Source organism: Ursus arctos, unplaced genomic scaffold (assembly GCF_023065955.2).
Source record: "Ursus arctos isolate Adak ecotype North America unplaced genomic scaffold, UrsArc2.0 scaffold_12, whole genome shotgun sequence".
Lineage (NCBI taxonomy): Eukaryota > Metazoa > Chordata > Mammalia > Carnivora > Ursidae > Ursus > Ursus arctos.
The window spans coordinates 55,061,827-55,081,987 of NW_026622786.1; the positions used below are offsets into that span (position 1 = coordinate 55,061,827).

The window sequence follows — 20,161 nt, forward strand, 5'->3', positions numbered from 1 at the left end:
GGACACAGGACTATGGCCAGCTGATATCTGTACAGCTGACTTTTCCTTGCTTTTACTGGCCCAGTCATGACTCTTCGATTCCCATTCTGAAGCAAATCATCAAGCCACTAGTCTAAATGTTAAGCAGCCCTGGGGGTCCCTGTCTGGCTCGGTCGGAAGAACATGTGACTCTTGATCTCTGGTTCGTGAGTTTGAGCCCCCCATTGGGTACAGAGATTACTAAAAAATACTTTTTAAAAATATAGGAAAAAAAGTGTAAAGCAACCCCCACAATGCTGTGCGAGAGTACCAGTTACACTGAAGGAACAGCCAAATGAACTTTTCCGTGTATTTATTGGGTGATTTTTAAAGCAGCTGCATTTTGTTGCGTAGTCCTCCTAATGTAGACCTAGATATTGTAGAGTTTAGAGTCATGGACAGATGTTTCCCCAAATCCCCAGTGTCAGTCATTATGTTGCTTTTATTAGTTAATTTATTTATTTATTTTCCATTTTGTTCCTTTTACTAAACTAAAAGCATCCTGGAACTTTTCTACAAACAGCTGACTTTAGTTTAAAATTTTTATCAACTGATCAATAAAATGTGCCTTTTGGAAAACATTAGTTATTGGTCCTGATAGGCCATTTGGGTAATGAGCTGTATAATCATCCCAGAATTACCTTTTAAAGGAAATTTAAAAATATACAGCTCTCGGGGTCCTATCCCAGCATTATTGAGGAGTTTGAATCCTGGAGGTGGGGGAGGGGAGTGTGGGACACAGTGCTTGTGTAGCATTTCCCAGCTGCTCCACAGGCTCGTTTCTGAGAATTACTGGTTTAGAATGCTGTTTGGCAGTCTAATATTTAGAATTTTGAAGATCTAGTCTATCAGCTGCCTTTATTGTATGTTCCATTGATTGATTGATTGATTGACTTTAGAGAGTGTGCATGAGTGGTGGGAGGGGCATCGGGAGAGGGGGAAAGAGAGACTCCCAAGCAGACTCTGCACTGAGTATGAGCCCGAGATGGTGTTTGATCCCACAACCCTGAGATCATGACCTGAGCTGAAAGCAAAAGTTGAACGCTCAACCAGCTGATCCACCCAGGCGCCCCGTATGTTCCTTTTAATAGAGAAGTTAAAACTACATGTGGGCACTGACCCACCTGCAGATATTTGCAGCAGTATGTATTATTTTTACTTCCCCCCCACCCACCAAATTTCATGTTCTGTTGCTCCTCAAATCTTGTTATTCTTCAAGCATTGACTTCCTGTGTTTGCCAAACATTGAGCTAGACCCTAGGGATACCAAAGCTATTAAGTCAGCATGTATATGTCTCCTCCAAGTAGCTTATCGTGTAGCTGGGTGAATAGACAAATAGGGAATCATAAATAATGGGTTAACACAGGGTGCTAATTAGCCAAAGAATGGATCATTTCTTTTATGAAGTTATTTTGGTGGTATACTTCTCCTTCATAAATTACATCTTTGAGAAGTGGAAATTCAATGCTATATTGGAAATAGAAAGAATATGACTTCTAGCCTGATCATTGAATTTGTGCATCTTAAATAGATCTTCTAGTTCCACATTTTTTATTCTAGCAGTAACTCTGGAAAAAGCTGATACTGTTGTTTAAACCACAAAACCCAAAACTGCCCAGTAAATACTTCACCTGTCATTCTGGTGTTGGCTTAGAGAAATGATAAACTCAATTGGTGTTCTTTTATTTATGTAATGCTTACAAGGTATCTTCAAAGCTTTATTCATTACCAAATCCAAGTGTCCTGGTGTCCTTGAGACTGGATTTCCTACGAATTGTCTGCAGCCATGAGCACTATGTTACATTGAACCTGCCCTGCAGCCTGCTTACTCCACCAGCGTCACCATCGCCTTCTGTTTCTTCTGCAACATCTCAGGTATGCAAAGTGTCTGAAAAAAATTTTTTTATAAAGCCCACATTTGTAAGAAAGCATTCTGAACACTGAAAAAATGATAAGAAACACTGTTGAGTAACAGCTGTGTGATAGGCTCCTTACTAAGTGCTTTATAAGTATTAATTATTTGCTCCTTAGAGTAATTCTAGGAGGTAAGTTCTGTTATTTTCATTTTACATATCAAACACTGAAAAGTCATGAACTTATCGAAGGTTACACAGTAATAAGTGGCAGAGTTAGGCTTTGAATTAGGCACATGTTGACTTTGTTCTAGAGCCCAAGGTCTTAACTACTGTGTTGTACTCCGCTTACAGTTTTATGCACATCCGTGTGAGCGAATTCACTTAGATAAGCCCGCTTAGATGTTTTCGCAAGTTGGGTTTTCTTGAAGCAGATGCAAGGTTTCCCCAAATTTGGGATAGATGTTTATTAGGGATCAATACCTGTGAAAGGAAAAGAAATGAAGCATAATGTTGCGGAGAAAGAATTCAAACTGCAGGGCAGTCCCGGGGAAGCCCTGCCTACCTCTCTTGTACCTGGAAAACCCAGAGGAAACTAGGTGGATGTTGTAAGGTTTTATTGGGTGGCAGCGGACTTCAACAGCGAGCAGTTTCTGTCAAGACAAAAAGGGGTTATCGTAGCCGTTATTTCGTGTCAGATCATACAGATTAAGATAAAGGGATTTTCTGATTTTATTATCAGAGAAGCCTGGTTCTTCCCTCTAGTGAAACATTATTTTTGCTTTGTAATTCCTGAGGCAAACAAGCAGCTTTCCTAAGCTTTCTTAATCTCTTAATGTTTAAAGTTAAAGTTGATCTTAACTTCTTGTAATGTTATTTTTGAGTTATTTAATTTCTGGAGGTAATTCCCTAGCCTAGATCAATCTTAGATGCATGATTTAAAAAAACTGTTTTAAACTTTGCCTAGATTAGAAAACATGAGAGAGCACAAACAACTTTTCATTTTACCTTTATGAAAAATCTTATGGATTGGCCTATTTTCACATACTTTACCTGGCTAGCATATGCGTCTTCCTATAATGGATAAGGCTTGTCTTTTACTTTCTTCCCACGTCCTGTGCCAAAGATGTGGCTATACAGTGAAGAACAAATTAATCGTAGTGTAGTTCCTAAAACCTTTAATGAAACACATTTGTTTATACCTAACTCCCTTCTGAACATCTCATTCAGCCAAGAAATTAATAGAATTCCTTCCATTTTCTTGTTCCCCACTTTTTTATCTAACTACATTAATTTCAGATTCTAATAGATGATAGAGATCTCTTTCTGGGGGGAGGGTGCAAGAATAATTTTATATACTTATTAGGAAGATGATTTCTCTGTAGAGAGATCTGAAATCTTTGTTCTAAAAAAGCCTCACATGGATCGTCTTAAATATGAATTAGAGGGGAATGAGATTATAGACACTCTTGTCTTGAACTGTATCTTTGAGAGATGCTGTTTTGCAGTATTAAAAATTTTTTAAGAACTCTGTGAGTGAATCACAAAATGATAGTAATTTTCTAGAGATAGTATTTTCTCTGAAAAACTATTTTACTGGTATTTGGACTTTCTCTGGAAACCAGTAGCTTTCACTATCAGTATGTCTTTTGTACCCGCAGTAAATGCGTAATATATCATTTGGATTTAGTTACTTTTTTTCTCCTTTAGGGTATGATATTGAAACATTAAGCGGCTAAAAGAATAAAAAAAACAGATGGGAAAGTTTCAATATGAGAAAAAGAAAATTGAAAATAGTTAAAAGTTATTTCATTGTAGTTTCCTATGCCAAAAGTAAGAGCAGTTGCTTTCTCCAGTGTGAATAATAGTAATGTAAAATAAACTACCCTAGGCGAAGTGTATCTTACTTTGAGAGAATGCTCTTACTGCATTTGTTGTAATGTTCTATCTATAGGGTGTTTTGTTGCACAGCTATTGTAGTTTTGTTCTGCCTCACTCCCAAACAGAGTTCTGGATTTTCCACAAACGTACAAGACCAGAAGATTGCAAATATGTTTGAATTGTCCGTGCCTTTCCGCCAACAGCATTATTTGGCAGGACTTGTGTTAACAGAGCTGGCTGTCATTTTAGACCCTGATGCTGAAGGGTGAGTAGACTTATTTTGCCTTGGGAATAGCAATTTGATTTTGGATAAGGGGACAGAAGTAGCACGCTTACATTCCCGAGAATCGAAAGAATACCCTTTACCACTCTTCATCCACTTCTGCATTCACTAAGTTCCATACCCATGTTATTTCTGCATTTCACTGATTTTAAGAAAGCCATTTTTTCGTACTTTTATCATCTCTGAATTTGAAGTTTGTTTTGAAACCAGTGGTGTATCATCGTTTTTATTTGGTAGCATTTGTTTTTCCTTCTTAATGGTTGCAAAAAATATTTGTGCATATTAGTAGTTGACTCTTAGATTTGTTGATATACAGTAAGCACATTTCAGTTGAGGAAAATGGGCTAGTCTTCTATTCCTTGTAAGGAAAATTTGCTGTTTGCTGTTATACTATGTAGCATTTTATTTCAGAATATGCCCTATAAACAAATACTCTTAGGTTTTAAGAACTTCCAAAGTTGTATACACTTGTACAGGATTTTTGGAAATTGATGTAGTCAGGAAAGGGCATATTGCCTGATGATTTGAATTTATAGAAATAGTTTGAGTATTGTGGTCTAACATCCCTAGAGGGTATTTCTATCTTAATAATTGTTTTAAAAAATCTGTGTAATCATAATTCTGTTAGGTAATGATCACTTTTCAAAAAATCCTCATAATAGGGTCTTTAGGAGTTTTTTAAGTTTTTATTTAAATACCAGTTAGTTAACATACAGTGTAATATCAATTTCAGGTGTACAATATAGTGATTCAGCACTTCCATACAACAGCCGGTGCTCATCACAAGTGTGGTCCTGAATCCCCGTGACCTATTTCACCCATCCCCCTGCCCCCGTCCCCTCTGGTAACCACCAGTTTGTTCTCCATAGTTAAGAGTCTGGGGTTTTTTTTTGCTTATCTCTTTTTTTCTTTGTTTGTTTGTTTTGTTTCATAAATTCCACATATGAGTAAAGTCATAAGGTATTTGTCTTTTTCTGACTGACTTATTTTGCTTAGCCTTATACCCTCTACATCCATCCATGCTGTTGCAAATGGCAAGATTTCATTCTTTTTTATGGCTAATATTCCACTGTGTGTTATATATATATATACATACATACATACACACACACACACACACACACACACACACACAACATCTTCTTTATTCATCTGTTGATGGACACCTGGTTTGCTTCCAGATCTTGGCTATTATAAATAATGCTGCAATAAACATAGGGGTGCATATATCTTTTTGAATTAATGCTTTTGTATTCTTTGGGTAAAATCCAGACTTTTAAGATTTTATTTATTTGAGAGTGCACATGCGTGCATAGTTGGTGGGGAGGAGAGAGGGGGAGGGAGAGAAAGAGGGAAAGAATCCCAAGCAGACTGTGCTCAGCGCAGAGCCCCATGTGGGCCTCGATCTCATGACCCCAAGACCATGACCTGAGCCAAAACTTCCTACTGAGCCACCCGGGTGCCCCTAATATCTAGACCTTTAATAATAGACCTCAAAGCCCTGTTTATCTGGCCCTTGTATACTTTTGCCACTGTCTTCCCTCCCCACATACTAAAATCTAGCCATTCTAGTCTTTTTTTCTGTTTAATATGCCAAACTCATTCCCACCTTACGGTATTTGCACTTGGAATTTTATTCTCTGCCTAAAGCAGTGCTCATGTTACCCTAAGACTGTTACGTACCCTTTTGCTCCTTGCGATTCTTTCAGCTCTCCACTCAAATAGCGTCTTCTCAGTGAGGCTTTCACGGGCCACCCAATCAAAATGGTAGCCACGCTGCCCTGCCACAATCATGCTTAAACATATAGCCCTCTTTTATTTTCTACAAAGCATGTCTCTGAAATTTGCTGCTTAATTTCTGTCTCCTCCCGTTAGAATGTGATTTCATGAGAGCACACACTTTAATCTTTTTTGTTCACTGCTGTACTTCCAGTGCCTTAGAATTGTGTCTGGCACAAAGTGGATGAATACACATTCACAAATATATATTAATTCAGTGAATGAGTAATTAACTTTGCACATCCCATCTCTAAATTTTATATTCTTTAGTGGTATATAGAAAAAATACAACCTACATTATCGTAAATAGGTCCTTGAGAGGAATGCTTTTCTTTTTACGTCATCTGCTTGCTAACAAGAATAATTCCTTGAGTGGCAATAATATGTTGTAATATTGATCAAAGATTTGCTCTCCAGAAACTTTCATTATAGTTAGAAAATTAAGACTATGAAACAATATGATTAAATGCTAATTTTGTAGCACATAGTTCTATAGAAGATTAATACCGTGGAGCGCCTAGGTGGCTCAGTCGTTAAGTGTCTGCCTTCGGCTCAGGTCATGATCCCAGGGTCCTGGGATCGAGCCCCACATCGGGCTCCCTGCTCAGCGGGAAGCCTGCTTCTCCCTCTCCCACTCCCCCTGCTGGTGTTCCCTCTCTCACTGTGTCTCTCTCTGTCCAATAAATAAATAAAATCTTAAAAAAAAAGATTAATACCTTTACTAGTGCACTTGTAACACTAAATTATTATTTTTGTGTCTGTGTTTCTCTCTTGGCAATAGCAAACTCTTTAAGAACAAGGACAGTGTCTTACCCTAACACTTAGGATGTTGTAGGTCCTGCATAAACATATACTTAATAACTGCATGTGATTGAGTAATGTAGACCTATGAAAAGGCTCATAAAGATGAGTGAGTAGAGCTTATTGGTAGGTTAAGGTCGGGCTGGTAGCTACAGAGCTAAGGAATACACACCCGGGTTCCAGGAGTCCTCATTGGTAATGCAGAAATTCAAAATGGAGACCATAAAAAGCAAATGACCAGAATCTGAGACTTGGGGTAAAATGAGAAAGAGTATGAGGAAAGGATGGGAACTATTTGGAGAAAAAATTGAGAAAAGATAAGATGACAGTGTCAAGTAGAGAACTGGAGGATAAAATCTGAGCTATGCCAGTTAGATGTGGTGCTTGACTGTTTAAAAATACACTTTCTGAATAAAAATCTGGAAGGAAGAAGAAAGAATCTCCAGCTAGATTCCATATATAGCAATGTAAAGTGGGAGATAAGATGAAGGGCTCTGGTTTCCAATCCCAGCTTTGGAATTGGCTCTGTGATCTTTAATAAAAGCTAGTATTTACCAAGGAAGACAGTGTACAAGGCAGTGTGCTAATAATAAGTATGTTACATGAATTATGCAACTTAATTTTCACAGCCACCTTATGAGGTAGGTAGGGAAACAGGGTAAGTAAGAAATTATCTAGCTATTAAATGATGAAGCTAGTACAGTGCCATGTTGGAAGCATTCAAGAACTCTTAGTTCCAAAGAAAGGGAGTAGATGTTAGGAAGTAAATGGAAACGGTTGTTATGGACTATATATTCAGGAAATTTATTACTGGAGAAATTGTAATAATTTATTACTAGGAGATAGTATATAAACTAGAAGAGACTAGTTTCAAGTGAACATGTATTTTCAACACAGGAAAGGCTTATTTGAAAGAAGGGAAAGGTTTAGTGAGGGGGGCATTGAAGCTGTTGAAGAAACATGGGGTTCATTAAACAGAATGGAGAAATTACTTTTCGAGAGAAGTACAACTTTTTCTGAGACAAAAGGAATGATAGAGATATAAATGTGGGGATGTGTTAAAGATCTGGCTAGAGCAAATTCAGAATGGCTTTTCTTTCCTAAAAAGCAGAAGTCGGCGGTAAGGTCTTAGCTGAGATGGATGGTGAGAGGCTGAAGGAGAGAAAGTAAGATGTGGAATGTGGACCTGCTGCCAGGTGTAGCCGTAAGGGCCGGTTGGCGTTGGCCAAAAGTTTAATTAGAATAGTTGGCATAGTCAGAGCACCTTCAATCTGAGAAGAGGCACCCAAAAAAAAAAAAAAAAAAAGTGATGATGAATATTTTAGCCCAGTTGAAACTCAGGGATTGGGAGTCTACAGAAGGTGTAGGACCCAAATGAGGTAGATGAGCAAGGAAGTTGGGTTTAAATCAGAGAAGTCAAAGACAACCCTCCCAGCCCATGGACTGCATAATCCATTAAGCAGAGGATTTTTCGGATTTTTCTTTTAGAAAAAGGACATGAAAGTTTATTTTTGGTTAATGTGAAAAGATCTAACTTGAAATAAAAATTGAAGCTACTTAAGATTTTTTCTTTTTTGCTTTAAAATATAACCGTAACTGGTCTTAAATTATTTAATATGAATATGTACTAATAAGGAGTTACTGTAAAAATGATTCAGATTTACTCCTAGGTGAATTTGTTTAGCATTTCTTTTTCCCCTCCATCGGTACTTTATACAGAGAGCCATTTGTTAATTTTATAATGAGAAGCGTTTCATGGAAATACATACAAATATCTGGCAAAGTTGAAGTTAAAATTGATTGAGTACTGTGACTTACTCTTTGCTTTAAAGATATTAACTAATCTCTGTGACCTTACTGCTGCTGCTGCTTCTTCGTCTTCTTTTTAAATAGACTGTTTGGATTGCACAAGAAAGTCATCAATATGGTACACAATTTACTATCCAGTCACGACTCAGATCCACGGTACTCTGACCCCCAGACAAAGGCGAGGGTGGCCATGTTGTATCTACCTCTGATTGGCATTATCATGGAAACTGTTCCTCAGCTCTATGACTTTACAGGTACTTCGTATATTTAAAACAAATCTTAAAGGAAATCTCAGTGTTTTAAAGTATTAGAAATATCTTGAGGCTAAAAATCTTATTTTAGGAAAAGAAGTAGAAGGAAATGTACTCTGACATAAATAAACTATAAATATTTAACCATATTACTGAATAACTTTTGACTACATGAGAGAATTCACTGCAAGCTTTCCTTAAGTAGTTCTTATGATGAATTTTAAAATAATAACTTATAGCATTTCTGTACCTACCTATTAGAAAGTAGGTTTTTTGGTATGAGACCGTACTGTTCATCTGAAAATATATATATAAGAAGACACGGCAGATGTCTACCATCTTCACTCTCATTTTTATTTGTATACATATAGTTGAAATTAATATTCACCTGAGTAACAAGAATTAGGTTGATTGTTAACACTGGGTTAATGAGTTGAAGTCGTGTTGCCTTTTAAAAACTAGAACTCACAAAGTTTTATTGATCTTGCTTTCCATATTCAGAATTTCTTGAATCCTTAATTTATCCCAAAGAAAACACTATAGTTTGCATTTAAAAAAACAAACATTTACTGAGTACCAATTAAATATTAAGAACTTGAACAGAGGTGGTGATACGAAGATAACCAACTCTGTGTCTTTAAGGGACTGATAGTTCAACCAGTATGTTGATTGCCAAAGTGGGTTTCCTAATCTGAAGGCAGAAATGTTTATATTACTATATTTTCTTTGACTAGCATGTTCTCTACAAAACTGTAAATTGTTACTGTAGGAATGAATTATTTAAAATATTGTTTAAAATAAAAAAATCTAATGATAAATATTGCATCTTTTTTTTTTATTGTATCTTAACAGGTTTTTCTTTTAAAGAGTAATGGAGAATAGGACATTGCGTGCTCAATAACTGTTAATCTAAATGGAAATTTGGTTATTTATTTTGGGATTATTTTTCTTCCAGAAACTCACAATCAACGAGGAAGACCAATTTGTATAGCCCCTGATGACTATGAAAGTGAGAGCGGAAGCATGATAAGCCAGACAGTTGCCATGGCAATTGCAGGAACCTCAGTTCCTCAGCTAACAAGGCCCGGCAGTTTCCTCCTCACATCATCGGTAAGAACAACCCTCCTGCAGAAGTTTTTTGTAGAAAGGCAGATATTTACAAGGATGTACCCTTAAATAACAGATTGTTGTATTAGGTGATGCAAGAGTGCTCTGAGTTTTATTTACTTTGTGGAAACATTAAGGTTCTGGGAACATTGCTTATCTTGTACTAAGTTGTTTAAAAATTATTAATACCTCAAGGTTTATGGTATAAAGCTCTGTATTCCATCATTCAGAATTTTGGAAGTTACCTTATTACGTATGGCCTATTTCCTTTATTTTCAAAATCTATTTTGTTCAACTCTAAGAAATATTTTCAGTTGTTTAGCAACTGAGAATATTTTTTTAATCTCTGAAGATTTATACTGTTTCATGTTTAAAAAAATCAATAGGTACTCTGCCCCTGTAATTTATTCCCCCTTAAAGAGGGAAGGATATGGGAGCAAGAGAGGAAACAAACTGCCAGTAGAGCAAGATCAAGTTCTGAAAGACTTTCTTTCAGAAAAATGCAGTATTACTTACTGAAGCTGTCTTGACAATGTCAAGTTTTATTAAATAGTTTACGTATCGAAAGATTCACCCATTTTAAGTGTACGGTGTCATAGTTTTTAATGTATTTACAGAGCTGTATGGCCATCACCACAATCTAAGTTTAGGATATTTCCATCACCCCAGGAAGAATACTTAGGCCTATTAAGAGCCACCCCCAGCCCTAGGCAGCAGCTCACCTACTGTCTGTCTGTGTATCTGTACAGATTTGCCTGTTCTGGACATTTCGTATAAATGGAGTTGTACACTGTGATCTTCCGTGTCTGGCGTCTTTGACTACATGTGAAGTTTCTGAGATTCAGCCATGTTGTACTGTGCCAATGCGCATCTCTTTTTTTTTTTTTTAATTGCCAAGTAATGCTCTTTTGTATTGCTATACTAGATTTTTGTCCATTTGTCAGGTGATGAACATTTGGATTCTTTCCCGGTTTGGGCTGTTAGGAATAATGCTGCTGTGAACATTTGTGTGCATGTCTTTGTGTGCGTGTATGTTTTTGTTTCTCTTAGGTAGATATCTCGACGTGAACTTGTTGGGCCATATGGTATCTCTGTGTTTAACATTTTCAGAAACTTCTAAATTCTTTTAAAAGTGGCTGCACCATTTTACATTCTCACCAGCAATAAATAAAAATTCCTGTTTTTCAAATCCTCACCAGCACCTCTTTTTTTTTTTTTTTTTTAATAACCACTTTGGTACAGAGTAGTATCTCATTGTGGTTTTGATTTGCATTTCCCTAATATCTACTGATGTTGAGCATCTGTTCATTTGTTTATTGATGCGTCTTTTTTTTATGTCTTGGAGAAAAGTTCATTCATCTTCTTTGCCATTTTAGTATTGTGTTACTCATTTTCTTGTTATCAGTTTGAAAGAGTTCTTTATGTATTCTAAGTACAAATCCCTTATCAGATTGGCGATTTTCAAGTATTTTCTCCCATTCTGTGGATTATTTTTTTGCTTTCTTGATGGTGTCATTTGAAGTGCACAAGTTTTTAATTTTGCTGAATTCCACTTTATCAGTTTTATTGCTTGTACTTTATATTTTGTATGTATAGTATCAAAAGTACATGCACAATTAAGGTATCATAAGAGAAGAAACAATAGTGTACCCACCACCTTCAGAAATAGAACATTGCAAATTCCTTGAAAGTTCCCAGTCTGCCCTCAATTCAGTCCGTCTCTGCCCAAAATAACCTCTGTGCTCAATTTTGTTGACCTTCCTTTTCATTTTTAAAACTTTTCTTGTGTGAAATATACTACATATTAAAAAGTACATGAAACATAAATGTACAAATTTACAAAATATTATAAAATGAACACCTTTGTAACCACCACTCAAGACAAAATATAGAATGTTGACTGCTTCTCAGAAATCTTTAGCACGCTCTTCCCCACCCCAGCTATCCACCAAGCCACCCTCTATCCTAATGAAGTAATTGCTTAATTTTGCTTACAGTTTTACTATTCAATTTTGCATCCGTAATTTAGTTTTGTTATATCTTTAATTTTCATCCATGTTATAAAATGTAGCTGTAATTTACTGATTTTCATTTCTGTATGTCCTTAAATTGACTGTCCATAGATCAATTTATTTACCCATTCTATTCTTAGATGAATGAATGGCTTCTGATCTTTGGTTATTTGAAAGAGTAATCCTATAGATTTCTTTACATGTATCCTGTATATATACACTTTTATTTAGGTTATTTCCTAGGAGTAGAATTTGCTGGGTTATAGAATATATATGTATCTTTATCCCAGATATACCTGGGTATTTTTCCAAAGGGTTTGTCTCAATTTATACTTTACCTGCACTATGGGAATTCCCATTCTTTTACATGTTCATCAGCATTTAGATTTTTCAGACTTGAAAATTTTTGTCACTCTGGTAATTTATAGTTGGTTCTCATTTCAGCTTTTGTTTCCCTGATGCCTTATGGAGCTATGCACTTCTCCGTATACATGTTGGCCATTTGAATTTTCTGAGATTCTAGAGTTTTTTGCCCATTTGCCATTTGGTTGTCTGCCTTTGTTTATGATTTGTATGAGTTTATATGTTCTGGATCCAAGCCCATTGTCAGTTATAAGTGGTTCAGATATTTCTTTTGTGTGTGTGACTTGCCTTTATCACATACTTAATGGTGAATTTGGTGATTGGAGTGTCTTACTTAGAACACTTAAATTTGTCAGTCTTTTCCTTTACAGCTAGTGTTTTATGTATCTTTAAAAGTGTTTTCCCTATTCCAAGATTTTGAAGATATGTCCTATGTTATTTTTTTAAATGCTTTTTTGTTCTTTTATATTTAATCCTAAAATCTACCTGGAATTTTTTATGAACAGTAGAATCTGGGGATTCAGATTCGTTCATTCATTTATATTATACCAAATTATCTCAGCACCATTTATTAAAAGATTATTTTGCCTACTCCTCTGGAGTATTACCTCAGTATAGTCTATCATATAGAAAAAGTCCTCATGAATATAAAAAAATTTGTCTTTCTATGTAAATTTTAGAATCAGCTTATGATGTTCCACTAAAATAAACAAAAACCAATGAACCTGTGGGGTTTAGTTGAGATCGTAAGGAGTCTGTGGATCAATTCTGGTAAAAATTGATATTTTTACACTACCAAAGTTCCTAATCCTTGAACATGATAGATCTCCCTATTATTTAGGTCTTCTTTAACATCTATGAATATGTAAACTTTTATAGTTTTCTTTTTTTATATATATATTTATTCATTTGAGAGAGAAAGACAGAGCACAAGCAGGGGGAGATGCAGAAGGGAAGGAAGAAGCAGCCTCTCACCTGAGCTGGGAGTCCAATGTGGGGCGCGATCCCATGACCTGGAGATCATGACCTGAGCCAAAGGCAGACGCTTACCCATCAGAGCCACCCACGAGCCCTTATAGTTTTCACTAAAGAATTCTAGTACATCTTTTATAGATGTGGTTTTGGTCCTTGATATTTTTTGTTTTTATATTATAAAATTATATATAATACGTATAATTATATGTAATCTTCTAAATGTCATCTTTTCTGAAAATTTTTTTCCAACTGTTGATTAATTTTATGTGGAAATAGAATTGTGATGCTTATTTCCAGCAGAATTGCATCCAGCAGAATTGCTAAATTAATAACATATGTATAAATTTTTTTTCTACATACACAGTCCTATCATCTGTGAATAATGGCAGTTTGTTTCTCTCAAGTTTTTTTCATAACTTATTTTACTGGTTAGAACCCACTCCCCAGTACAGTTGTTAAATAGAAGTGGCAATAGTTGGCATCCTTAAGGGGGGAAACTTGCAACATTTCATTCTTACACATACGTGCTATATTTTGGGGGGATTTTTGGTTTTTGGTGGTTGTTTTTTTATTTTTAAAACTCTGTTATATTATGAAAATCTTCTTTCTGTTCCTGGTTTTATTTTTTAATTATGAATACGTGAATTTTATCATGCTTTCTTTGCATCCATTGAGATGCTTGTGTTATTTTGCTTTTAAATCTCTTACTGTGACCCCTTTCATTGTTTTTTCTAGTGTTTAACCTACCTTCAATTGCCAAATTAAACCAACTTTTTTTTACGATTGTATATTAATGGATTTTGTGTGCTATAATTTAAGATTTGTGTGTTTATGCTTATGGGTAAAATTGCTTGTGATATTTTTCTCATAATGTTCTTTATAGGTTGTGGAATCAGGGTTAGGTTAGCCAATTTAAATTTAAAAGGGAGTTTACCCTTTTATTCTGTTCTCTGCAAGGACTTGTTTAAAATTGGAGTTATTTCTTTTGGGAATATTTGGAGAACCTGTGGGTGATGCCATCTGTACTTGTAGTTTTCCTTTTTGAAAGTTTAAAAATTACTGATTTAATATCTTTAATGACTTTAAAGACTGTAATGACTTTCAAGTTTTCTATTTCCTTTTACACTGATTTTTGTAAATTTTACTCTAGTAGAAATTAAAATGTATTGGCCTACAAAGTTCAGATATCTTCTATGATCTTTTTAAAGTCTGTACCATCTGTAGTAGATATAAAGGGTTTCATTTCTGTGATTGGCTTTTTGTACCCTTTGTCTTACATCAGTCAGTCTCAACAAAAATTTGTGTATATCTTGAGTCTTTATAAAAATCAAGTTGGGGGCATGTTGATCCTCACTTTTGAATGTTTATCTTCTTTATTTACTGTCTTCTGTTTTCTTTGGATTTATATTGTTCTTTTTCTAACTTCTTGAGATGGACTCTTTAACTCACTAATTTTCATCGTTTCTTCTTTGGTACATATTATAAGCCTGTACATTTTCCTTTAATTATTGTTTTAGTTAAATGCCACAGTTTATATGTAGCATTTTTGTTACTCAGTTCAAAAATATATCTAAAGTGCATTATGATATTTTTAGACTTTTAGGCTGTAAGTTTTTGTTTTAAAATATCTAGTCATACATGACAGATATTTCTCCAAAGAAGACCTACAAATGGCCAACAGACACATGAAAAAATGCTCAACAACACTTGGCATCAGAGAAATACAAATCAAAACCACAATGAGATACCACCTCACACGGGTCGGAATGGCTAAAATTAACAAGTCAGGAAATGACAGATATTGGTGAGGATGAAGAATAAGGGGAACACTCTTACACTGTTGGTGGGAATGCAAGCTGGTGCAGCCACTCTGGAAAACAGTATGGGGGTTACTCAAAAAATTAAAAGTAGAGCTACCCTATGACCCACCAATTGCACTACTAGATTGATATCCTTTGGATAAATATCACATAGTGATTATAGGGGCACATGCACCCCAATTTTTATAGCAGCAGTGTCCACGATAGCCAAACTATGGAAAGAGCTGAGATGTCCATCAACAGATGAATGGATAAAGAAGTTGTGTACGTGTACACACACGCACACGCACGCACACACGCATGCACACACAGGAATATTACTGAGCCATCAAAAAGAATGAAATCTTGCCATTTGCAATGACATGGATGGAACTAGAGGGGATTATGCTAAGCAAAATAAATCAGAGGAAGACAAATATGTGATTTTACTCATATGAGGAATTTAAGAAACAAAATAGATGAACATAGGAGAGGGGAGGGGAAAAATGAAATAAGATGAAAACAGAGAGGGAGGAAAACCATAAGAAACTCTTAATAGGAAACAAACTGAGGGGGTACTGGAGGGGAGGTGGGTAGAGAAATGGGGTAATTAGGTGATGGTCATTAAGGAGGACACTTGATATAATGAGCACTGGGTATTGTATGCAACTGATGAGTCACTAAATTCTACCCCTGAAACTAATAATATAGTATATGTTAACCAAATTGAATTTAAATTAAAAAATTAAAAAAAAAATTCTAGTCATAGGGTGGGGTGCCTGGCTGTCTCAGTCAGATAAGCATCCAGCTTTTGGTTTTGTCTCAGGTCATGAGCTCAGGGTTGTGAGATTAAGCCCTGCATGAGGCTCTGTGCTGGCAGAATGTGGAGCCTGCTTAAGATTTGCTCTCTCCTCTCCCTCTGTACCCCCACCTGAAAAAAGTGTGTGTGTGTGTGTGTGTGTGTGTGCATGTGTAGTCATAGGAAAATTTCTCATAATCTTATGCTTCTAATTTTGGCCTGATTTCATAATCAGAGAACTTTGTATAATTTCAGTTGTATTTGTGACAACTGGTTTTATGCTCTTGTATGTAGTCAGTTTTTGCAAATAGCTTATGTATTTGAAAATGCATATTCTTCATTGTTCTATATTTGTCCATTAAATCTATTATTTCAAATTTGTTGATCTTACTGTTTAACCTTTTTTTTCTTTTCACTGAAATCTGTTTGCTTATTCTAATACCCCACTACAATCATGGTTTTTTAATAACTTGTCATTTTGTCAGGTTTAGTTTCCTTTGAGGCCTTATTATGAACACTAATTTTAAATTATGTTTTTTGATGGGTTGCATCTTTTATCAACATGAACTGTAATACTTTTTTTTTTTTTTTTGCCTTTAAGTCTACTTTTGTATATTAGTATAGTTATCCTAGGTTTCTTCTGAGATAGAGTTTTTCCATCCTTTACTTTCAACATTTTTTCCTTATGTTTTAAATGTTTGAAACTGTGTTAGATGTCTTTTATAAATAGCATATAATTTGATTTTGTCTTAAATTTTAAAAATCTGTTTATTTTTGTCTTACTAGAGCTTTTTAAAATCCATTTGATTTAGTATAACTAAATTTAATGTGAATTTAATGTACTTGACGTTTTAATTTTACTTCATGTTGTCCCATCCCTTCTGTCTCTTTTGTCTCTTGTATTGTCTTCTTTTATTTTTTTTTCTCCTTCCATTTTTTCCTCATTCTGCTTTTTCCTTTCTACTAGTTTGGAAGTTATACATTCTGTTTGTATTCTTTTTGTGATTGTATTACAAATCACAGTATGCTTCCTTAAATTAAATTCCGCTCTAATCATTACCTTTACTTTCACATTGGTTAATAGGAGGCTCTCAGAACAGGTTGCCTATTTATTTACCTTTCTTCCTACTTAAATGTTATTTTCAGGCATTTTTAATTGTATATATCATTAAACCTTAAAAACATTGTTATTACTTTTATGGCTATATAAATTTAATTATCATTTAGATTTGTCCAGATGTTCACCACTGTATTTGCTCTGTGCCTAAATTTGTGGCTGTTCCTAAGAAATATTTTTCTTCTTGTGAAATAAATCCTTTAGAATTTTTATGCTGTGGTAATGAACTTGCAGTGTTTCCTTGCAAAACGTATGACCTTCATTCTTAAGTTTTGTTTTTTAGAAATAGCATCTGAGTTTCCTGTTTTCTTCCAGCGTGCTAAGGGCATTATCTCCACTGTCTTCTCATTTCCATTGCTGATTTTTTCCCCCTCTTTTTTATGATATTCTCCTTAGAATTGGTCTTTTGTGGTTTCACTCTGTTCCATCTAGTTTTGAATTTCCTTATTCTGCTTGTATTTTTTGGACTTCTTAAATCAGTGGTTCAGCATCTTTCTTCAGTTCTATGAAATTCTCAACTCTTAAACACCCAAATATGTCCTCTTCTCCATTCTGTCTCTCCTCTTTTTGTATCCCAGTTCAACATATATGAGTCCTCTTTAGCCCACCCTCTGTGTCTCTGCTCTTGTTCTGTATGGCCCATTTTTTCATTGACCTGTGCTTCATGCTGGGTTGTTTCTTTTGATCTGTCTTCCAGTTTATTGGTTTTCTCCTTAACTGTATCTATTACTCTAAACCAATCCATTGGGTTCTTAATTGGGTTATTGTGTAATTTGGTTAAGTGAATTTATGCAGGTGAATTCACTTACATGTTCACGCATCCATGAGAGGCAGTGAACACAGAGAAGTGCTTGATCTCTCTCTGGAGCCACACTTTCTGCATTTGAATTTCAATCCCTCTATTTACTGCACAAAATACTTCTTGGTGTCTTGGTTTTCTTGTCTGTAAGATGGGTTAAGTAGTAATATTTATCTCTTTGGATGGGTGTGAGCAATAGATAAGTTCACGTGCATAAAGTGTTCAGTACAGTGAAGAGCACAGCGTAAGCATCATACAGGAGCCAAAGCTATCATTTTCGCCATCCCAGATAGCAGAGGAATTAGGGTAGTAGTTGAGATCATGACCCCAGCAGTTAAGTATGTTAAACTTTCCTTTGTCTTTTCCTCTCAACATCCCTTCCACTGCTTTCTTCTTCTTATTTAGTATACTTACTTCACCAAATATTAGAATGTAGTATGATGGTGAAGAATATAAGATTTGATGTCTGGTTAACCTGGAGTAAAATCCTGGCTAACTGTCTAGCTTTTCATTTCCTTGCCTGTAAACTAGAAATAACAGTGGTTAGTACCATCTCATAAAATCATTGTGAGCATTAAATAAGAAAAAATGAGTAGCATGGTGTCTAGCACATTTCAAATTTTGTTATGTTTTGTCATCATCATCGTCATTATTGTCATCCTGTATTCTTGCCTGTAAAACTGAGATGATATAACCCACTTGTTAATGTTGTTGGAGGATTAAATGGAATAACGTTTGGATAGAGCTTAGCACGATGACCAGAGCAGAATAAATATGGAATAAATGGTATTGTGGACAAGTTTTTATTTTTAGTTTTTCATTTATATTTTACATACTGTACACTAATGCAGACTGAAGACTGAAATAGCACCTGCACGTTATCTTCTCTAACAGTGGCCCTTGAGAGGAAACTGTGGTTCTCTAAACCTGATAAACATTTCATTATTACTTTCTATTCTTATATCACTTTTACTGAGTGCTTTTTCCTTTTACCATATTACATCAGCCATGATGGAAATAGATACTTTAGTTTTAATAGTAAGATCTTTTAGCTTTTTCCCTTGCTGTTTTCTATTAATGTTTGTTTATTGTCTACTGGAAGCCCTACCATAATTTAAAACAATCTTTCGATCCCAGGAAAAGTTTATTAAAATTCAGGACCTTAAGTTTAAGGTCCTATATGACTTATTCAAGTAGTGTCTAAATCAAATGGTGGGTTGTTTTTTTTTTTTTTTTTAAGATTTTATTTGAGAGAGAGAGAGCAAGAACAAGAGAGGGAAAGGGAGAGAGAGAGAGCATGCTCTCAGAGGGAGAAGGAGAAGCAGGCTCTCCACTGAGCAGGGAGCCTGAGGCGGTTCTCCATCCTAGGACCCCAAGATCATGACCCAAGCCGAAGGCAGACGCTTAACCAACTGAGCCACCCAGGTGCCCCTCATATGGTTCTTTTTAAATATTTGCTTTTTAAAACAATTTTTATTTTATCGCATTTAGAAGAAACACCTGACAACCCCCAAAAAGAAACTGCCATTGATCGGTGTGTCTCATTCCACTGTTCTTTATTTTCAGAGCGGCAGGCAACACACTACCTTTTCAGCAGAATCCAGTCGGAGCCTTTTGATCTGTCTACTTTGGGTTCTCAAGAATGCAGATGAGACGGTTCTACAAAAGTGGTTTACAGATCTCTCAGTCCTGCAGCTAAACCGGCTGCTAGATTTGCTTTATCTCTGTGTGTCTTGCTTCGAGTACAAAGTAAGTGATCACGATGCCATTGCAGAGAAGAATGAGAAAGCAAACATGTGGAAAAGGAAGAAGAAAATTTCCTCAATGCCTTTTCTTTTCTAATGTTTAAATTTTAGGGAAAGAAAGTGTTTGAAAGAATGAATAGTTTGACCTTTAAGAAATCAAAAGACATGAGAGCAAAGCTTGAAGAAGCTATTCTTGGGAGCATAGGTGCTAGGCAAGAAATGGTGCGCCGAAGCCGAGGACAGCTTGGTATGTACACACTATCTTCTCCTTCTGGTGAGAATTTTTTCAGTTTCCTTGAACTGTATATTATAGTGATCATTGTTGCAAATCTTCAAAGATTCTACACTTTTAAAAGTGTCTTTCATTTTTTGTTTGTTTTAGGTTCATTTTTTGTTTGTTTTAGAGAGGAAGGGGGGTAAGGAGCAGAGGGAGGACAGAGAGAATCTTAAGCAGGCTGCACGAATGGAACCTGACGCAGGGCTTGATCTCACAACCGTGAGGTCATGACCTGAGCCAAAATCAGGAGTCAGATGCTTAACCCAGTGAGCCACGTGGGCACCCCTTAAAAAGTGTTTTAAATGAAACAATTAACTTGAGTAACCACTTCTCTGTGGAATTCAAGTTAGAGTTCTAAGTAGGGTGAACATATTTCCTGATTTGTTATGGATAGTCCCAGTTTATTCCTGTTGCCTTTGTGTGATTATTAATAACATCCTGTTTTTGTTTTTTAAGACTTTTTAAGAGCAGTTTTAGATTCACAGCAAAATT

General features: G+C 35.6%; 1 protein-coding gene across 5 annotated transcripts in view; it reads left to right on the forward strand.

Annotated features, from left to right (window-relative positions):
• DOCK7 (dedicator of cytokinesis 7) overlaps positions 1-20,161 on the forward strand; it is a 202,493-nt gene that overhangs the window by 137,603 nt on the left and 44,729 nt on the right. For all 5 annotated transcript variants that reach the window (XM_026497942.4, XM_044383796.3, XM_044383797.3 and 2 more), the window contains 6 exons: positions 1,724-1,894; positions 3,879-4,018; positions 8,510-8,679; positions 9,632-9,786; positions 19,214-19,396; positions 19,504-19,639. In XM_026497942.4, the coding sequence (XP_026353727.2) occupies positions 1,724-1,894; positions 3,879-4,018; positions 8,510-8,679; positions 9,632-9,786; positions 19,214-19,396; positions 19,504-19,639 (955 nt within the window). The remainder of the gene's footprint in view (positions 1-1,723; positions 1,895-3,878; positions 4,019-8,509; positions 8,680-9,631; positions 9,787-19,213; positions 19,397-19,503; positions 19,640-20,161) is intronic.